Source organism: Scyliorhinus canicula, chromosome 1 (genome assembly GCF_902713615.1).
Source record: "Scyliorhinus canicula chromosome 1, sScyCan1.1, whole genome shotgun sequence".
NCBI lineage: Eukaryota > Metazoa > Chordata > Chondrichthyes > Carcharhiniformes > Scyliorhinidae > Scyliorhinus > Scyliorhinus canicula.
Window position 1 is genome coordinate 210533401 of NC_052146.1, and position 21751 is coordinate 210555151.

Here is a 21751-nt window from a genome sequence, read left to right on the forward strand (position 1 = left end):
ATCTTATATTCTTTGTACTTTTTACTTTCTTTTTTTTCTGTCTCTTTTTTTCCCCTCTCTCAATGCAATCCTTATTTCCCTCTCTCTGTTCCTCTTCTCTGCTTGATTTGACATTGAATTCACCCAACCACTCAGTTCTTCCTCCATTTATATCTCAATCCTTTAATATCATAGGTTAAGTTGGTCCTGTTCATGAAGGACCCAGATGCCCGACTGCCCTAACTGCACTCATGTCAACTTACACTTACCGTAACTTACAAAGCAAAAACACTTGAAGCAAAACACACAAGAAAATGTCTCAACTGGGCATACTGCGAGCTACCTTGCCCCAGCGAATTCTGGCACATGGCCTTGTTCATGCTAAAATATTACCCTTTGGTATAAATTAGCCTGAGGAGCATATTACAGCAAGGTTCTTTATTATTGTCTGTTTATAAGGACAATCTATTTATGGCTTAAATACTTCCATAAAACCATCTGAGTTTTATCAAGATAAACATGCAATCAATTAACTGAGATATAGTCAGAGATAAGTGAAGTGAGGTGCATTTGCATCATTCTACCTGAGTGGTAAATTAATAAATAGACTTGCCTCTCTGATGCAGCTGTGTTTGAATATCTTCTTTTATTTATACAATCTAACACAGGAACCAAGAATTTGTGTGCTAGGTTGCGAAGTAAAGGAAAATAAAGTGTCCAATACGCCTGATTATTCTTGACCTTGTTCAGACTTAAGTATTGTGATGCCACTCCTGATGACCTCCTCCTTTGCAATCATATTCATGATGTGGCGATGCCGGCATTGGACTCACCTGTCCGAAAGCTAGTGTTTGAAACAAACATGTTGGACTTTAACCTGGTGTTGTAAGACTTCTTACTATCATATTCATGAATGTGTTCATTATTGAAATTCTGCTTGAGACAGTGTAACATTATTGCAAGGTACCCATAACAACTTGTATTTATACATTTCCTTTAACATAGTGAAATGTTCCAAAGTGTTTCCAAGGAGTGTTGAGATAGAATGATAACATGTTTTCAAACTGTTAATTGTACACTAACTTCATTCTAACATTATAATTATAGAACTAAAAAAGGTTTACAAATCAGAAATAAAGAACGTTTTGGGGGACTAAGATACTGCGGAGGTTGTCCTTTTTAATTAAATTGTAGTTTTGACGGAAACGCTGATGGGCAGATCTTTGTTATGTAATTGCTGAGTGGGTAGAGAAGAATACTGTTTGTAATTTTCTTCCAGTTTTCATCATCTGCCTAATCTAGACTGACGTTTGAAATAACATAAAATATGCCACCCATTAAATTTCAGCAGCTCCCGAGTGAACGCTTCATATCCTCAAAACTGGTTGCGCATTAATAATTTGGTTGTAATGTTTATTTTATATATAATTTTTTTTGCATTTATATAATCATCCCTCCTCCTCCATTTTTGTTAAAAGGAACCAGTAATGCTTCCAGAAGTGAAGTGTTGTATCAGTGACATCCCATGGAGGTCAGGCATACGATACAATGTGAAGTCGTTTTGCATCAATGTAAACTTTAGAGCACATTGGGCAGGATTTTGCAGTTAGCACCAAAGGACGGACGACCAGTTTTGGAGGAACAATGAATGTGAACGCTAAAAGTTTCACAACCTCACGGAACTGTTGAAACTTTTCTCTTTTACACAAGTATTTTTGCTGTAAAAATCTTTGAAAAATTTAGATCCTGATGAATGAAGTTTGAATAGAGCATTAACTTCATAATTACTGCTAAACAGCTTTCCTTTTTAAATTAAATTTAGAGTACTCTTTTTCTTTCCAATTCAGGGGACATTTAGCATGGCCAATCCACCTACTTTTGTGGGAGTGAGACTCATGCAGATATGCATGGAGAATGTGCAATCTCCACACAGCCAATGATCCTGGCCGGGATCATACCCGGGTCCTCGGTGCTGTGAGGCTGCAGTGCCATCCACTGTGCTGCCCTTCTGAACAGCTTTCCTGACCTCAAAAAAAGTAGTTTTATATCTTTGGAGTGTCACATTTCTCCTTTATGCCTAAATGCATTTTTTAAAGCTTTGTGCCTGTCACAGTCATTTGCTTTTATCTCGCTCCACATTTTTAATTAAAAATGGAAATGTTCAGTGGTTTGTACTTCCTAAGTTGCTGTATGAGGATACTTTAATGTGATTGGCTGCTTACCCTGCTTGATGACGGTGCTGCTGCTAGACAACGGGAGATCCCTTGACTTGACACGTCTCAGAATTATACCACTGACCATGCCATCCAAGCCACATATTTTGCTTCATAAAATTATAGACTAACACTGCACAGAAGGTGAGAAAATGTGCTTGTGCAGGCTCTATGGAAAAGATAGCCAATTAGTTCATCTCCACTGCTCTTCCCCTTCAATTATTTATCCAATCCCCTTTTTAAAACTACTATTGAATTTGCTTCCTCTGCCCTTTCAAACAATGCATTCAAACAACTCACTGGCTATTCTCATGTTACCTATTATATGCTGATATTTTAATGCTCTGATTAAAGGTGGTATCTGTTAGGCATTAGGTTAGTTCTTGTCTTTAGCTGCGCATGGCCAAGTTATGGCTACTTTTTAAAAATCCATCCATTCTTGTAATAATTTCACTTTGTAAAAAATTATTATTTCTTTATCTTTCGGGTGAAACCGGCAAGTGAGGTTTGTGTGGTGATGTTGGATCTGTATTCAAACTGAGCAAACAAGGTTATAGTGGGCGGTATTCTCCCCCCCCAACGCCGGGTGGGAGAATCGCCGGGGTGCCGCGAGAATTGTGCCACACCTCCCCGACCCCCGCACGTGATTCTTCCATCCCCCCGAAACCAGCGCCGCGAGAATCGCGCCACGCCGCTCAGAAAATCGCCGCAAACGGCGAGCAACAATTCTCCGACCCAGATGGGCTGAGCCGCTGGCAAAAAAAATGACAGTCCCGCTGGCGTTTCACACCTGGTCGCTGCCTGCGGGTACTTGTCGCGAAGGCTTGGGGGGGGGGCGGGGGGGAAGAGGGGGGCTTCTTCACCGGGGGGGGGAGGGGGGCTTCTTCACCGGGGGGGGGGCTTCCGAAGGGGTCTGGCCCGCGATCGGGGCCCACCGATCGGCGGGCTGGCCTCTTTCACCCCCCCAGGCCTACTTTCCACCGCGGCCGGCCCCTGAACACCGACCCCATGTTGGGTCGGGGCCAGCATGTGTAAGAAGTTCCCCACGCATGCGCAGGATTGAGCTGGCCCAACTGCGCATGTGCGGGTTGGTGCGGCGCCAAGGAGGCTGGAGCGGTGTGAACTGCTCCAGCGCTGTGCTGGCCCCCTGTGGGGGTCAGAATAGGTCGTGCCTGGGCCCTGTTCGCGCCGCCGTGAAACGCGATGACGTTCACGACGGTGCAAACACTTGGCCTCAATATCGGAGAATCGCCCCCTTTAACTCCATTGGTGCAAGTTTTGTTTGGTTTCAATCGCTCCTGTGATTCCAGACTCCCTCGTATTCCCCTGATTTTTAATCACTCCATCACTGGCGACTATGCCTTCAGCTGCCCGGGCCCGAATTCGCTCCCTAAGGTTCCCTGCCTGTCCCTTACCCCTCTCACTTTCTCTCCCTCTCCTTTTGATGCTCCTTAAAACTGACCTGTCAAATGTTTTGTCACCTCTCCTAATATCCCCTTCTGTGACTCGGTGTAAAACCTTGGCTGATGATGCTATTGTGGAGTAGCTTGGGACTATGACAACAGCACAAAATGAATGCAAGTTGGTGTTGTTGCTTACTTTCATTGTTTGTGGTGATATAATTCATTGAGGCAAGCAATATGGTGTTTTAGTTTTGACATCCACCATTCTATTTTGCTTTCAGTCGATGGCTGTATCCACAGAGCCGCGGGGCCTAAATTGTTGTCAGCATGTCGTCAACTAAACGGATGTAACACTGGAGAGGCCAAAATTACAGCAGGCTATGATCTTCCTGCAAAACGTGAGTACTCCCATTTTATCTTGAGCAGCCTGGGTGAGGTATTGGTGAGCGTGTCCACATTTTAATTATTGGTATTGCTGCTGAAGGTTACGGTGAGAAACTGTTGTTCTCTTTTGATCTACAGACTAGGAATATTCATAATGATATTGTATGCACAAATAGTGTGCGCATAAGACTGACTAATTGACTTGAGTGCATCAGTTACACTCCAGCGGCCTGGAAGTTTTCAGTGCATGCGGACATCAGTGCGATTGTACTTCTGTAGCTGAAGGAAAGGAAATGTGTCCATAACATTTAGTTTAGTGCTGACACCCCATTCCAAGCAATTAATTCTGTCCTCATCGGGAAGCTGCTTAAAATGTGAGGGATTTTGTGCAGTGGATCAGACTTTGGATTTGCTCTTTTGGTGTTGACATTAAATGCACAATTTCCCATCTTGCTGTCTGTTTCATGTACCAATAGCTTAACACTATAATTAGCGGTGATACCTGTTAGTTATAAAATCAGCTCTTGAAAGTGAGAATAACTTTAGGTCAGGTATTTGACCTGGGCAAATGGCGAGCATATAATTATGTTTTAAAAAAACCTTCCAATTTTGCAGTGATTGTACACTTTAAGCTGATTACTTCTCCATTCTTCGTTTGAAACTTCAGGGTGTGCTGTGTGTAATAGAATTGAACGTGCCTTTTGTATTAGATCTGTTTGCAAACTCTTACTGATGTTCGTATTTGAAGTCTACGGATTTGCTTGGTTTCGTCTTCTCTTGGGAATGACCTTTTATTATAAATAATTGAATGAGATTAGGGGCGGCATGGTAGCACAGTGGTTAGCACTGTATCCTCACAGCACCATGGACCCAGGTTCGATTGCCTTGGGTGACTGTGTGGAGTTTGCACGTTCTCCCCATGTCTGCGTGGGTTTCCTCTGGGTGCTCTGGATTCCTCCCACAGTCCAGAGGTGTGCAGGTTAGTTGGGGTTACAGGGATAGGGCAGGAGGAGTGGGCCTGGGTGGGTGCTCTTTCAGAGGGTTGGTGCAGACTCGATGGGCTGAATGGCCTCCTTCTGCAGTGTAGGGTTCTATCAGCAATGAATTGTGATTACTTTTGATTTGAGTAGCTTATTACAAGAGAGTGGTCACCTGCATAGCCCATACTTGTGTGCATTCTTTCAGTGCTGAAACGTGTCCTTGACATGAACAAACCTGATTGATCTCGAGCTGAATTCATTTGAACTACACATGCTTCATTGGAATAGATTTCTGTGGTTACCGGTTATATTTGTCATTCTTCTCCTGACACATACCTCAACGACAATAATGTGGACCTCAGAATCAGAAGATTGGTTTTAATTCCAGGGTAAAAGATGAAGAGTGTATACATTGACACGTTATTGTCATGGCAGGACAATCAACCTGAGCATCAGAGATCCCAGCACGCCTCCAATTCTGTTTTCTTGTGCATCCTTGATTTTAATTGCTTCACTTTTGGTGACCATGCTTTTATTGCTTGGGTCTTGAGCTCTGGAATTCCTTCCCTATACATCTCCGCTTCCATTCAGCGCTTTCCTCCTTTTAAGGTGTTCTGTAAAACCTACCTCTTGAATAAGTTTTTGGTCACTGCTTTAATATGCACTTCAGTGGCTCAGTTTTTAATTTTGATTGATAACATTCCAGCCTTGGGATATTTTACTATTTTATAGGTGATATATACATACAGGTTGGCTTGATTTGTAATTAAAGTGTTGATTTTGATTTGGGTATCTAATGACAATTGACAGCCCAATTAAATAAGTGATTATTGTCCTAGTCAGAATTAGGCTGATGAAATTTAGGATCAAATCTGAAAGAAGCAAGTATATCCTTTCAAAGATCAACAAAAATAAGGCAACCGGCCTTCCAACGTATCCCTCCTCAACTTAGACCAGAGCCCACAATGGACATCGGATCAGGGCTCTTACTTGAGATCCTGCCCCAAAGTAAGAATTCCCGATTAGGCTTGTGGGTGGTAAGTCAGCCACCAGGCCCAAACTAGGCAGTTGGCCTTGGAGGTGGGTAGGGCCGGGGACACGAGAATTGGGAACTGGCTGCTTTCCTGGACCTCAGAAGAACCCAATGGAATGTTGATGGTGTATACCGATCGTCCAAAGGTCTCGCCAGGGAGCCATGATGGAAAAGCATGCAAGGTACAGGCGAAGCTGAGGTGAAGGTGTCAAAGAGAGAGCCAGCATCGTCCTCCTGAACACAACGACCTGTACTGGACTCCTTTGGTGTCTCTAACTTGACAGATGGCTTGGATGTAGCGGTGGCAGTGCCGACACTCATCTTTTGCCACGTGAAAAAGTGGACTCTTGACTCCTGTGAACTTTGGAGCTGGCAACCTGGACAGTTGTCCTTAATATTTGCAGGTTTGTGTGGGGAGTAAGATCCCTAAAGTCGAGAATAGCACAGCAGATTATTTAATGTGTCTGCTATTTTTTGTGCAGCGCTGCTCATTCTGGCACAGAATATTTTATATGATTTGGATTTCTTCCCACTGATATTTCAGCTCCTCTGTGTTTGCAACAGGTTTTCCCATTTACACTTAACTAGGAGGGGAAGACCCCAACTGTAATGTATCTTTTTTCTGAAGGGATTTACCTGTCTTGTGCAAATAAATGAACGATACAGAATATAAAAGATCTTGTCACATCAGGCAGTGATAACTTTACAGACACTCTTCTGCTTGTGTGGTCTTTGTCTTCTGCACCTCATGTTTATTGAAATGCAAAACTGACCAATCAATTCAACCGTGTCCACCTTAAAATGCTACAAATTTTTACATGCTGGTTTAATGTTTTTGGCATTGATATATCTTAACCTGGCCCCAATCAAGAACAAAAATATAATGTTCTCTTAATAAAGTCTGATGTTTTTTTAAAATAAATTTAGAGTACCCAATGATTTTTTTCCAATTAAGGGGCAATTTAGTGTGGCCACTCCACCTACCCTGCACATCTTTGGGTTGTGGGGATGAGACCCACGCAGACACAGGGAGAATGTACAAACTCCACACAAACAGTGACTTGGGGCCGGGATCGAACTCGGGTCTGTAGACAGTAGTGCTAACCACTGCGCCACCGTGCCGCTATGATGTTTTATTTACATAATTGTTTTCTAAAGCTGGAAAACAACTGGCAGCATCGGTGGAGAAAAAAAAATCAATTCAGTCCATGTTTTGGGTATTGAGACTCTTCCTCACAACTGGCGGTCCTGCAGATGGATGTTGAGATATGGGACATCTATGGACTGATTTTGGAGAATTAAAGAAGCTTACAGCACAGAAGGAGGCCATTCGACTCATCATGCTTGCACAGGCTCCATGAACAACTTTAGTCCCACACCCCCTGCTCTTTCTCTGTAAACCCTGTAGGTTCCTCATCCTCAAAAACCTGTCCAACGTCTTTTTAAAACTATTTGTGAAATCTGCTTCCACTGCCTTTTCAAGTCGAACAATCCAGCCCCTGTCAACTCTTTTGTGAAAAACATTCTTCTTGTCAGCCCTCCAGATTTTTTGTTCAATGATTTTGAATCTATGACCTCTGATTATTGACCCACTCACCAGAGGGAACAGTTTTTCTTGGCCTACCCAACTCAACCTCTCATCGTCTTGGGAATCTCAATCTTAAGAGGTCACCTCTTAAACATCTCTGTTTCAAGGAGAACAGTATGAACTTTTCCAACTTCTCCACATAACTGATGTTCTTCATCACTGGTAAACCTTCTCTGTACTCTAATGCCTTTACAACATTCCAAAATTGTTTACCCAGCATTTTTCACAGTCCTCCAGCTGAAGAATCCTGCCTTCTCTTGATTATTTCCAATTTTTTCTCCCGCTGACGTATGGGAAATGATTGGCGGATTGGGGGATGGAAGGAAAAAATCAACTCCAGGAGTATTCTTCAAAGATTGTTTCTTCACATCTCACATCTTTGATCCTTTTGCTCATCATTCTCCTTTACCTCGCTGACATTAAATTATGGTGACGGCTGTGGTTGTGTGCTCGAGTCCCATGCCAGGGTTTGTGCTGGTTTAGCACACTGGGCTAAATCACTGGCTTTTAAAGCAGACCAAAGCAGGTCAGCAGCACGGTTCAATTCCCGTACCAGCCGGAATGTGGCGACAAGGGCTTTTCACGGTAACTTCATTGAAGCCTACTTGTGACAATAAGCGATTTTCATTCATTTTATTTTCATTAAATATAAAGCTGACCCTCCCAGTGCCATGCTGAAGGAACGGCTGCAGGCGCCTGAATGTGAAAGATCCCATGGCACTGCATCGAACAGGAGCAGGTTAACATTTATCCCTTAATCGCTATCACAAAATCGGATTATCTGGGTCATTATCAAATTGCTGTTTGTGGAAGCTTGCTGTGCACAAATTGGCTGCTGTGTTCTCTACATTACAACAGAGACTAAAATTCAAAGTGGTTTCATTGGCTGTCCAGCACTTTGACATCCTGTGGGCCTGGTACATGCTATAGAAATGCAAGTCTTTTTTTCTATCAGACCTTGCCACCACCTCTGACCACAGATGATTCTCCCACATATTGCCTGTTGCTAGAGCAACCATCAGGTGCCGTGGTTACTTCTTCTTAATGCCAATTGCTTCCCTTCCCTGAAACAGCTTAAATTCATCCAAGATTGGATGGGATCCTATTACATTTTTCTTAATGGATTTTTCTTTCTTTGTTTTACTTGATGCAATAAATCTTTTGTCTCCGGCTTGAATGACAGTTTATATAATCACTTCCTTCTGTTATAATGATGTGTCACGTCTCGATGTGTGGGGGCTGGGAAGTGTTGGACTTCAGTGAACCATTCACCTGAAACCTTATGGATATTGTTTTCGGTAGATTAATAGCATCAGCGTGTACAAATCAGACAAAGCAGCTTGGGAATTTGTGAAAAAATATGCAAGCACAATGAATTGATGGGAAAGTGCAATTATATTACACTTGATCAGTTATCTGATTTCATTATATGATCACCATGGATGGAGGCCTTTAAGAGCTACACGTTGTATGCGAGCACATGAATTAGAAGCAGGAGGAGGCCAGTCGGCCCCTCGAGCCTGTTCTGCCATTTAATAAGATGATGGCCAATCTGATTGTAACCTCAACTCCACATTCCCATCTACCGCCAATAACCTTTCACTCCCCCCCTCCCCCCCTTACTTATCAAGAATCTACCTTTCATACCCCCCCTTGCTTATCAAGAATCTATCAAGGGCCGCCTTAAAATATTTAAATGACCTGCTTACCACTGTCTTTGAGGAAGAGAATTTTGGAGACTCTCGACATATCGGTTACAACAGAGAAATTAGCTGTTTATTTTTATTTTCATGTCTTCCAACAGGGACTACACTTCAAAAAGCACTACATTGGATGTAAAGTCCTGAGGTTGCAATAGGTGCTATACAAACGCAAGCCTTTTTTCAGATCGTATTATTGCTGAGAGCCAGAAAAATGGTTTCACCTCACTCGTGTTGAGGGTGCTTTCCATCTTTTGTTATCAAATCAATTAGTTTGGGAAGGATGATCGTTTAAATTGTCCTCTTTTTAAAAACAATTTAGAGTACCCTATTCATTTTTTCCAATTAAGGGGCAATTTAGTGTGGCCAGTCCGTCTAGCCTGCACATCTTTGGGTTGTGGGGGCGAAACCCACACAGACACGGGGAGAATGTGCAAACTCCACACGGACAGTGAGCCAGAGCCGGGATCGAACCTGGGACCTCGGCGCCGTGAGGCAGCAATGCTAACCACTGCGCCACCGTGCTGCCCCTAAATTGTCCTCTTTAACTGCTAAATACTTGGAGAGAGTGATGTTGCTGGGCTGTGGGGAAAGAGCAAGAGAGATTAGGACTAATTGGCGAGATTTTTCAAAGAACCAGTAAAAGCCCCCTCTGTGTTGCATAGAATCCATTGAATCCTTGCAGTGCAGAAGGAGGCAATTCAGCCCATCGAGTCCTCACAGACCCTTCAAAAGCATACTCCACCTAGGTCCAGACCCATGCCCTATCCATATCCCACCTAACCTGCACATGTTTGGACACGAAGGGGCAAGTTAGCATGGCCAACCCGCCTAACCTACACATTTTTGGACTGTGGGAGGAACCTGGACGACATCCAGGCAGACACTGGGAGAACATGCAAACTCTACTCAGCCAAATTCCACACAGTCACCCAAGGCCAGAATTGAAACCTGGTCTCTGGTGCTGTAAGGCAGCAGGGCTAACCACCGTGCATCCATGCCGCCACGATGCATTATTCCATGATTCTACCATGCTATAGCCACGCCGCGGAACTGTTTCTTAGCTGCCTGCTAATTCTGACAGACAGCGCAGTCAATCCTGGGAGGCTAAGCTTAGTTAGCATTGAACCTCTAGATGAGAAACAAGCACCTGAACAGTGTGCTGCAAGATTGGGAGCACAGGGTGAAACCCTGATAGAATTCTGTACTCATCGCAGGAACTCAATTTCTATTTTGAAAGAGATTCGGACAGCTGCTGTGACGATTCAGCTGGAAGCTGGAGAGTAGTGGCAGACCATTCCCCACAATTTCATGGGCCACGCTGTTTCCACTGGGGAGGGGCCACAAGGTTGCTCCCACTATTCCCTGTTACTCTTGCTTCATGACTTGAGGCATCAGCTGGAGTTCAGTGGGTAGCAGCCTCAAGTACCACTCCAGAGACTTGAGGACAAAACCATACTGACACACCCAGTGCAGTATTAAGTGAGTGCTGCACTGTTGGAATGCCATCTTTTCAATGAGACATTAAACTGAGGCCCCATCTGCCCTCTCAATTGAACATAAAGGATCCTGTGGCAGTATTTCAAAGTGGTGGGGGGGGGGGGGGGGGGGGGGGGGGGCAAGACGAGTCTCTCTCTCTCCTACCCCACCCCTCTGCCCGTCTGTCTTGGTCAATATTTATCCCTCAATCAACACTGTATGAAAACAATTTGATCAGTATCACCGTGCTGTTTATTCATCCTGGCTGTGTGCTAATTTGCTGTCACATTTCCGACATGACACTTGAAAATACTTGATTGGCTGTAATGTGTGATTTAATCCATCCTGAAGTGTAAAGGATCCTGGAGAAATGTCCTTGTCTCTTGTTTCCAATTGAAAGCCTGAGGTTTTCAAATTGACTTTCAGACAAAGACGAGCTTCTTTACTTGAGGGGGAAATCTGAATGAACAGATTTCTTTGTTTCAACATTTTGTTCCCATGTGTTAATAAGTCCTGAATATACGTCATGTGTTCAAATGGACCATCTTGATGAGGTGGCGTTGTGTGCTCAACATGACATTTTGGTTCATTCTTGGCATGGATGTTTTGTGGAGGCCATTTACCTCAGGTAGCTCGATAAAGCAACTGCCTGAAACCGTATCCAAACAATATTTTCATCCAGGTAGGCAAAATCCTTTTGGAAAGATAAAGTTCTGATTTAAACTATGTTGTTTTTGTAGAATCAGAGATGATAGAATGATGTGAATTAACTTTGATAAAATTGACTTTTTCATTGGTGTTATGTGAAAGTATTTTATGACAGAAATGTGAATTGTTTTCTGGGAACTATAAATTGAATCCCAAGGTTGTGATCTTGTGATGGTAACAAAATAATTATTGGATTTTTTTTTCCCATTACACTTCAACACAAGTTTCTGCTATGGTTTAATTTGAGTTTTTAAACTTGAGAACTTTCTCCATTGGCGATCCCAAGTGTAGTTATTTTTCAGAAATTGAGTTCTCGGAAAATTGGAGGCTGGATTTAAGGGTGAGCCTGGAGTTCGGCTGTGCGATAATTAGCAGACAGTATTTTTCTTCCCAAGCCTTACAGGTTGAATGTTCAGAGAGTAACCTTTGCTTCGTTAGCTCTTGAGGTGTTTTCAGTAGCGTTAGCAGGATTTTATTCGGGTGATGTTTGACTGAGTTGTCACACCAACTCCTCCCACTTCCAAAAAAAGCTACTTCAAACGGTTTATTTTTTCAAATAGGAATTTCACAATGAGTTTCAAATGAAAACTTTATCAGTTCCACTAATGTGGAGTGATGTGTTAGGCAGGTTGGTTTGACGTGGACTGCACATGATGCAGTGTGGCGAGAGACAGACCTTTAACACAGGAAAAGATCCAACACGATTTTATTCAACAACATAACTAATATACATGCTCAGCTGTGGTTCGACACTATACTGAACTGACTGGAGACCTGGTACTAGCCTGACCAGACTTACTAGCTACCGCATGGTGTTTGCACTGGCTAGCTCGTGGACTCTGACTGTCTCAGTGGCTGGGTCCCGAGAGAGCGGGAAACCTAGTGCCCTCTGGCTTTATAGTGGCAGTGTCCTGTCTGGTGATTGGCTGCACTGTGTTGTGTGCTTACTGGTCATCCTGTGTGTCAATCACTGCCTGTCTGCACCTCATTATATACATGAGTGGATAATATGACATGGAGGAAGATGAAAATCCGTGTTATCAAATAAAACCTTGAGAGGTCATAGCCCAATTCAAGCTGACATGTTGCTAGTCCATTTGTAACTTTGATTCTTTGCGGCAGTTACCTGGTGATCTTAACAAAACATAAGAGATTCAGGGGGGCCTTGACAGGGTGGATGATGAGAGGATGTTTCCCCCCTTGTGGGAGAATCTAGGTGGCACTGCAGTTTCAGAATAAGGAGCCTGCCATTTAGACAGAGTTGAGGGGGAATTTATCCCCTCACAGTGTCATTAGTGTATGGTATCTCTCTCCACCTCCTCACCCCCAGTGAACAATGGAGGAAAACCATTGAATATGTTCAAGACTGAGAAAGACAGATTTAAAAAAAAAAATAATTTTTATTGAAAATGTTTTACAAAATATATAACAACAAACAGTAACAAACAACAATAAAACAACATAATAAGCGTAACACCCCTAAGACTGTAACCACGCATATATCGAGCCCCCCCCCCCAAACCCGGTAAACAACAAGAGAACTTGAAAATAAATAAAATAAAATAAACATAGTCAACACCCCCCCCCCCCCCCCCCCCCCCGGGTTGCTGCTGCTGCTGCTGACCACGTTCCCTATCGTTGAGCCAGAAAATCGAGGAAAGGCTGCCACTGCCTAAAGAATCCTTGTACCGATCCTCTCAGGGTGAATTTGACCTTCTCCAGCTTAATTAAACCCGCCATGTCATTGATCCAGGTCGCCACGCTTGGGGGTCTCGCATCCTTCCACTGTAGCAAGATCCTCCGCGGGGCTACTAGGGACGCAAAGGCCAAAACACCGGTCTCTCTCGCCTCCTGCACTCCCGGCTCCACCCCAACCCCAATAATCATGAGTCCCCAGCCTGGCTTGACCCTGGATCCTACCACCCTCGACACCGTCCTTGCCACCCCCTTCCAGAACTCCTCCAGTGCCGGGCATGTCCAGAACATATGGGCATGGTTCGCTGGACTCCCCGAACACCTGACACACCTGTCTTCGCCCCCAAAGAAATCATCCTAGTCCCGGACATATGGGCCCGGTGCAGCACCTTGAATTGGATGAGGCTAAGCTGCGCACATGAGGAGGAAGAGTTAACCCTCTCCAGGGCATCCGCCCATGTCCCATCCTCGATCTGCTCCCCCAGCTCCCCCTCCCACTTAGCCTTTAGCTCCTCTACTGATGCCTCCTCCACCTCCTGCATTACCTTGTAGATATCAGATACCTTCCCATCCCCGACCCTGACCCCCGAAAGCACCCTGTCCCTCACCCCCCTCGCGGGCAGCAAAGGGAATCCCTCCACCTGCCGCCTAGCAAACGCCTTTACCTGCAGGTACCTGAACGTGTTCCCCAAGGGGAGCTCAAATTTCTCCTCCAACTTTCCCAGGCTCGCAAACCTCCCATCAATAAACAGGTCCCTCAGCTTTCCGATGCCCCCTCTGTGCCACCCTAGGAACCCCCCATCAATGTTCCCCGGGACGAACCGATGGTTCCCCCTTAACGGAGCCTCCATCGAGCCCCCACTTCCCCCCTATGTCGCCTCCACTGCCCCCAAATCTTGAGGGTAGCCGCCACCACCGGACTCGTATATCTTGTAGGAGGGAGCGGTAACGGCGCCGTTACCAGGGCCCCCAGGCTTGTGCCTCTACAGGACGCCATCTCCAACCTTTTCCATGCTGCCCCCTCCCCCTCCATCACCCACCTGCGCACCATCGACACATTGGCCACCCAATAATACCCCGAGAGGTTGGGTAATGCCAGCCCCCCACCATCTCTGCCCCGCTCCAAGAAGACCCTCTTCACCCTCGGGGTCCCATGCGCCCAAACAAAGCTCATGATGCTGCTAGTCACCCTCCTAAAAAAGGCCCTAAGGATAAGGATGGGCAGGCACTGAAAAAGGAACAAGAACCTCGGGAGCACCGTCATTTTGACGGACTGCACTCTACCCGCCAGCGATAGCGGCACCATGTCCCACCTTTTAAATTCCTCCTCCATCTGCTCCACAAGCCTGGTAAAATTAAGATTGTGGAAAGTCCCCCAACTCCTGGCCACCTGCACCCCCAGGTACCTAAAACTCTTCACTGCCCTCTTAAACGGGAGCCTACCAATTCCCTCCTCCTGATCACCCGGGTGCATTACAAACACCTCGCTCTTACCCAGATTCAGCTTATAGCCCAAGAAGCCCCCAAACTCAGCCAACAGCTCCATCACCCCCGGCATTCCCCCCACTGGGTCCGCCACATACAGCAGCAGGTCGTTTGCATACAGCGGTACCCGATGTTCCTCCCCACCCCGCACCAGACCCCTCCACCTCCCCAACTCCCTCAACACCATAGCCAGAGGTTCAATTGCCAGTGCAAAAAGCAAGGGGGACAGGGAGCACCCCTGCCTGGTCCCACGGTAGAGCCTGAAGTACTCTGACCTCCTTTCATTGGTAACTACACTCGCCATCGGGGCCTCATAAAGCAACCTCACCCATTTGATGAACCCCTCCCCAAATCCAAACGTCTCCAGCACCTCCCACAGGTACCCCCACTCAACTCTATCAAAGGCCTTCTCTGCATCTAGCGCCACCACTATCTCCGCCTCCCCTTCAACCGCCGGCATCATAATAACATTTAACAACCTCCGCACATTCGTGTTAAGCTGTCTTCCCTTGACAAATCCTGTCTGATCCTCATGTATCACCCCTGGCACACAGTCCTCTATCCTAGTGGCCAGGATCTTCGCCAGCAACTTAGCGTCCACATTGAGGAGCGATATTGGCCTGTATGATCCACACTGCAGGGGGTCCTTATCCCGCTTCAGGATCAAAGAAATCAGCGCCCGTGACCCCCCCCCACCGGTGGCTCCGACCGGTAAAGTTCCTCGTAAAAGTCCCTAAAGACCCCGTTCACCTCTGCCCCCTTCCGCACCACATTCCCACCCTTATCCATCACTCCACCAATTTCCCTAGCCGCATCCCGCCTGCGGAGCTGATGCGCCAGCATCCTGCCCGCCTTCTCCCCAGACGCATAAGCTGTGCCTGGCACCTTCCTCCACTGTGTCTCCGCCTTTCTGGTGGTCAGCAAGTCGAACTTGGCCTGCAAGCTACGCCGTTCCCCCAGTAACCCCTCCTCCGGGGCCTCCGCGTACCTCCTATCCACATCTAGGAGCTCCCCCACCAGTCTCTCCCTCTCCCCCCTCCTTTCCCTATGGGCCCGGATGGAAATCAGCTCCCCCGGATCACTGCCTTCAGAGCCTCCCAAACCATCCCCACCCGGACCTCCCCCGTATCGTTGGCCTCAAGGTTCCCCTCAATACTTCCCCGGACCCTCCTACACACCTCCTCATCAGCCAGCATCCCCACATCCAGGCGCCAGAGCGGGCGCTGGTCCCGCGCCTCCCCATCTCCAGATCGACCCAGTGCGGAGCATGGTCTGAAATCGCTATGGCCGAATACTCGGCATCCTGCACCTTCGGGATCAATCCCCTGCTCAGGACGAAAAAATCTATTCGGGAGTAAACCCTATGCACATGGGAGAAAAAGGAATACTCCTGCGCCCTCGGCCTCCCAAACCTCCAGGGATCCACCCCTCCCATCTGGTCCATAAACCCCCTCAGCACCTTGGCCGCCGCCGGCCTCCTACCCGTCCTTGAACTGGACCGGCCTAGTGGGGGATCCAGCACCATGTTAAAGTCTCCCCCCATGATCAGGCCCCCCGCCTCCAGGTCCGGAATGCGGCCCAACATACGCCTCATAAAGCCAGCGTCACCCCAATTCGGGGCATACACGTTTACCAGCACCACCTTCTCTCCCTGGAGCCTACCCTTCACCATAACAAAGCTGCCCTCCTTGTCCGCCACCACCTCAGACGCCTCGAACGCCACCCTCTTCCCCACCAGAATCGCCACCCCCCGGTTCTTCGCATCTAATCCTGAATGGAAAACCTGCCAGAAAGACAGATTTTTTGATTGACAAGTGAGTCCAGGGTTATAGGGAACAGGCACGAAAGGGGAGTTTTTAAAAAAAATGTATTTTATTACAAACATGTATCAAAACAGGTTACAGTACATAAACATCCCGGGAAACATATTTCCCAGCAATCAACTTTTTTGATTTTTCCCCTTTTTCACCATTCCCCCCCCCCAACCACCACCACCACCCCTGCGATGAAAAGCTCCTCAAACACGGTAACAAACATCCCCACCTTTTCTCAAACTCCCCTGCGGAACCCATTAGCTCATATTATATCTTCTCCAACCGCAGGAAGTCGTACAGGTCACCTAACCAAGCGGCTACCCCAGGTGGCGATGCCATCCTCTACTCCAGTAAAATTCCCTTCTGTGCAATCAGAGAGGCAAGGGCCACAACATCGGCCGTCCTCCTCTCCATGAGCTCCGGCTTCTCTGAAACCCCAAATATCGCCACCAAAGGGTCGGGTCCACCTCCTCCTCCACTATCCTGGCTAAGAGCGCGAACACTCCTGCGAACCCTTCCTCCAAATACAGATCCCTCACCTTGGTCAGCCCCACTTCCCTCCACCTCCTGTATACACTATCCATCCCCCCCCCCCGGCTCAAACCGAATATTTCTGTACAGCGCCATTAACACCATAATCTCTTGCACCCTAAAATGCCTCCTCAACTGATTCCCTATCTTCACCGTGGACTGGACCACCGGGCTCCTTGAATACCTACTTGGAGCCATTGGCAGCGCTGCCGTCACATCACCGTAGCCCTCAAACTAGACCACGAACAAGATTCCTTCTCCACCCTAACCCATTGTACTCCTTCTCCTTCCCACCACCGCTGCACCTTATCCACATTTGCCGCCCAATAATAACGAAGCAGGTTTGGTAACACCAACCCTCCTGCTGCTTCTGCCTCTGCAGCAAGGTCCTCCCCACCCTCGGCACCTTCTCCGCCCATGCAAAGTCCGAAATGATCGTGACCACTTTCCGAAAAAAGGCCTTTGTTATAAAGATCGGGATAGCTTGAAAAATAAACAAGAACCTCGGCAGAATATTTATTTCCACCACTTGGACCCTCCCCGCCAGTGCAAACTGCAGTGTATCCCACCTCTTAAGATCCTCCTAGCTTCCTCCACCAGCTTTGTTAAGCTCCACTTATGGAGCCCCGTCCATTCCCTCGATACCTGAATCTCCAAATACCTAATCCTATCCCTCGCTACCGTAAATGGCAACCCCCCTAAATGAGCCTGCTGTCCCAGCTCATTCAGCGGGAATACCTCACTTTTCCCTACATCCAGTTTATACCCCGAGAACCCTCACAGATCGCCACAACAGGCCCATAATCCTTCCCATGCTCTCCAGCGGATCCGAAACATACAGCAACAGGTTATCGGCATAGGGCGACACTCGATGCTCCCTCTGTCCCCTCATAATTCCCTGCCACTCCACCGACCCCCTGAGAGCCATCGCCAATGGCTTTATGGCCAGCACAAACAACGGCGACAGCGGGCACCCCTGCCTCGTACCCCTGTGTAAGTCAAATCTCCACAAACTCATATCATTCATCCTCACACTTGCCCTTGGTGCCACATACAGTAACCTCACCCATGCCACAAATTTCAGCCCAAACCCAAACCTTCCCAAAACCTCGAACAAGTACCGGCACTGCACAGATCAAATGCCTTCTCTGCATCCATGGACACCACCACCTCCGGTACGAGACCCCCTGACTGATTCATCACTACGTTCAAGAGCCGTCTTATATTACTCGCGAGCTGCCTGCCCTTCACGAAGCCTATTTGATCTTTTGCAACCACCCCTGGGACACATTCGTCCATCCTCCCCGCCAAGAACTTAGCCAATACTTTCACATCCCGTGTTCAATAGTGATATGGGCCTGTACAACCCACATTCCACCGGGTCCTTCTCCTTTTCAGGATTAGCGTGATTACTGCTTGCATCATTGTCTCGGAAAGGGGAGGTAAGGCCATGTATGATCAGCCATGATCTTCTTGACTGGTGTAGTAGGCTCAAGGGGCCAAATGGCCTCCTCCTATTTCTTAGGTTCTGACTGGTAATTTTGCGAATCGATTAGCTTTGGAGCCAAGGCATGCCCTTTGTTGGAAGATGGAGTGGTCCAGTTTCGAGTGAAATATCTTGGCAATTGTTAGTTTGGATTCGTGACTCAGACTTTAAAACACAAGAAAAGGGAAAATCTGATTGCTGCTTGCTGTAATTTTGGAATGTGATGCTCGTCTTCCATTGTGTAAACTCACTGCTATTTGGTTGGGCCTTGAGGAAATTTCTACCGTGATGATAATGAAAGGAGGCTGCTGTTAGCCACGGCCCGGGCAGTGCTGCTGCTGTATTGGCAGCAATACTGCAATACTGATTGGATGCGGCTGTTATTACACTTGGGACGGGTGCTACCTAAAGGGTTAGGAGAACTCTGTTAAATATTTTTTCTGTAATTTGATTTCTTAAAGCAATCAGAGCTGCTGGCTGGATTCTCTCGGGTTCTGTTGATGCTGAGCAGATCACCAATTTGTCAAATCTCACGGCCTCCGCAGTTTATTTTCCTGTGGAATGATTCCAGGTTCACTCAGGCGGGTTATCTAAGTGATGTCATCGTAGTGGCCTCGGGGTGAGGAAGATCAAGATTCAAGAGTTTATGTGGGGGAGTTGGGGCATGGGGGTGGTCATGTGGGGTTGGCAAGATGAGGGAGATGGTAATGCAGGTTGTGGGGGGGGGGTGAAATAAAAATTGTGTCTGCAAAAAATTAATTAAATAACGTGTGTTATTTTTCTAAGTTGAATGGGAGACTGCTGAACAGAGAGATACAATAGTGCTCCTAGATTTTTCTTCCTCTTAATTCCCACATTATAGCCACTCCAAATTGTGGATTGCTAAATAAATATTTGAAGCTAAATAGGACTGTTTTGGCACAGTTGGTTTGTGTGATTTTAAAAAAATGTAGTGTACGAACATTTGATTAATATAGTTCCAGGAAGATCAAAACTGGGAAACTATCTACTTCTAAGTAAATTTTATTTGAAAAAAAAATGTATCCCCGGATTTTCTGGCCCTCTATTGTGGGACCTGCCGAGGAAATTTTGGTGGCTCAACCAGAGGTCATAGAATCCCTGTAGTGCCGAAGGAGAGCATTCGGCCTATCGACTCTGCACTGACCCTCTGAAAGAACACCCTGCCTAGGCCCATTCCCCTGCAATTCCGTAACCACATCTAACCTTCGGACACTAAGGGACAATTTAGCATGGCCAATTCACCAGCACATCTTTGGACTGTGGGAGGCAACTGGAGGAAACCCACGCAGACACTGGAAGAACGACAGTCACCCAAGGTCGGAATTGAACCTGGGTCCCTGGTGCTGTGCCTCCGTCCATTGACTTTCAGCAGGACTGTATGATCCTCGTGGTGGGAGGGGCTGGGGTATCCTGCCCCTAGTCAAAAAGCAAAATTCCTTGTTTAATCTTCCTACTTTTCTTAACTGGTGAACAAGCATTTGTAATGTTGCCCCTTATTCCTAAATTAAATAATTCTGCCTGATTTGCGTTTGTGAGTATTTTTGTTCACAGAATCAAAAGATATTTCAATTGATTGTCATATGTGTCGAAAGAGCTGCACTGTGACAGATGAGCAGGGACTTAATTGTTTGCAAAGGTTTTCCAACTCACTGCAAATGGTTAACGCAAGGTGACTTGAGTGTTGATCTGTACATAATGCTGCCCATTAATCAACAGCAGTTCATGGTTGAGAGTAATACAAGGATTGACATTAGGTTTACTTCCCACATTCATTACTGCTGTGGTAATGAGGTAATGTACCTACCTGAGTGAAACTGTTTTCCACTGACTGCAGTTTTCCAAATGGGTTCCATAAATCAGAAATTTGCTGGCTAATAATGTTTGCAAGGTGAGGAGCATATCTTGGTGTTAGAGCAAACAGCAGGGAAGTTAATTAACATTCAGAATTAAGCAACAAGAGACTTTCACATGCAATTGTAGTTTCAATTAAAAATAAAATGACTGCTTGGTCTTGTTTTATACATCTTATTCAAATACCCTGCTGTCTGGTCTGGCACTTTTTCTAAATCAATGAGATCTATACACCACCGGCGTTTTTAAAATTTGCAACGTGCACAATATTTTTATCAGAGCTTGGATCCGGAATTGAATGTTTTGTCCAAAAACAAACCACATACAGTTTGGCAACACACAATTAAGGTACAAAATGTTTCTGGTTCTTCAAACCTTCCAGCTTAGAAATACATCTATCACGTCCAGCCATTATGTTTCAACTTCCAGTTATGTGAGAAAAGTACAATACTATTGGTATGTTTACCTGAATATCACTTTTCCCACAAAGATTTTACACGAGTAGTGGAGGCTTGTGAGGAACAGAGGCTACAGCTTAGACCAGGGGTGGGCAAACTTTTCCGTGCAAGGGCCACATTCAGAAATTCACAATTCACAAAGGGCCGCATAGTATATTAAGTAAAATAATTACTTCACCCGGTTATGATTCTGGGCGCCTCATATAGAACATAGAACAGTACAGCACAGAACAGGCCCTTCGGCCCTCGACCTTGTGCCGAGCAATGATCACCCTACTCAAGTCAACGTATCCACCCTATACCAGTAAGTAACCCAACAGCCCCCCCCCATTAACCTTAAAAAAAAAAAAAAAAATTTAAAAAAAAATTTATTTTTTTTTTTAATGACTTGGTGGGCCGCAGAAATACCTTTGGCGGGCCGCATGCGGCCCGCGGGCCGTAGTTTGCCCACCCCTGGCTTAGACTATTTGGGACTGAGTGCCCTACTTCTGTGATGTTAAGTTTGACATAATATATATGTTGTGTTTTATTCCTACCTCAGTCAAAACAAAAGAGTTTGCATCATTCTCAAAATGATGCACTTAAAGGTCTCCATGAAACTTTCACCACACAGGTGACTGGCATATTTTAAAGACGGCCTGTAAGGCCGGTCGTTCAGAAAAGAAAACACCAAAAGGAAAAGCAGGATATCAGTGGTAGAGTTCATCCTATACTGTAGATCTGGTCCAAGCCCCATACAGTAGGAAGATGCATTTACGCCAAACCAGCAGGTGCCTGAAGAAGTCGTGTTTGAACAGCCCTTTTTCTCTCCATTCTAAGCCAGAAGCAACCCCACAAGTGATAGAGGTGCTGGGTGTGATAACTATTGCTGGATTTTGCTTTCGTTTAAAACCGAGGGAATGTTGTATGGTGCGGTATAGCTCTGAGGTTAGAGGGATTTGGA

At 46.1% G+C, this 21751-nt stretch overlaps 1 protein-coding gene across 1 annotated transcript in view; it reads left to right on the forward strand.

Annotated features, from left to right (window-relative positions):
• Positions 1-21751, forward strand: part of macrod2 (mono-ADP ribosylhydrolase 2) — a 1280596-nt gene that overhangs the window by 405290 nt on the left and 853555 nt on the right. Inside the window, exon 6 of the mRNA XM_038806992.1 lies at positions 3877-3993. Within this exon, the coding sequence (XP_038662920.1) occupies positions 3877-3993 (117 nt within the window). The remainder of the gene's footprint in view (positions 1-3876; positions 3994-21751) is intronic.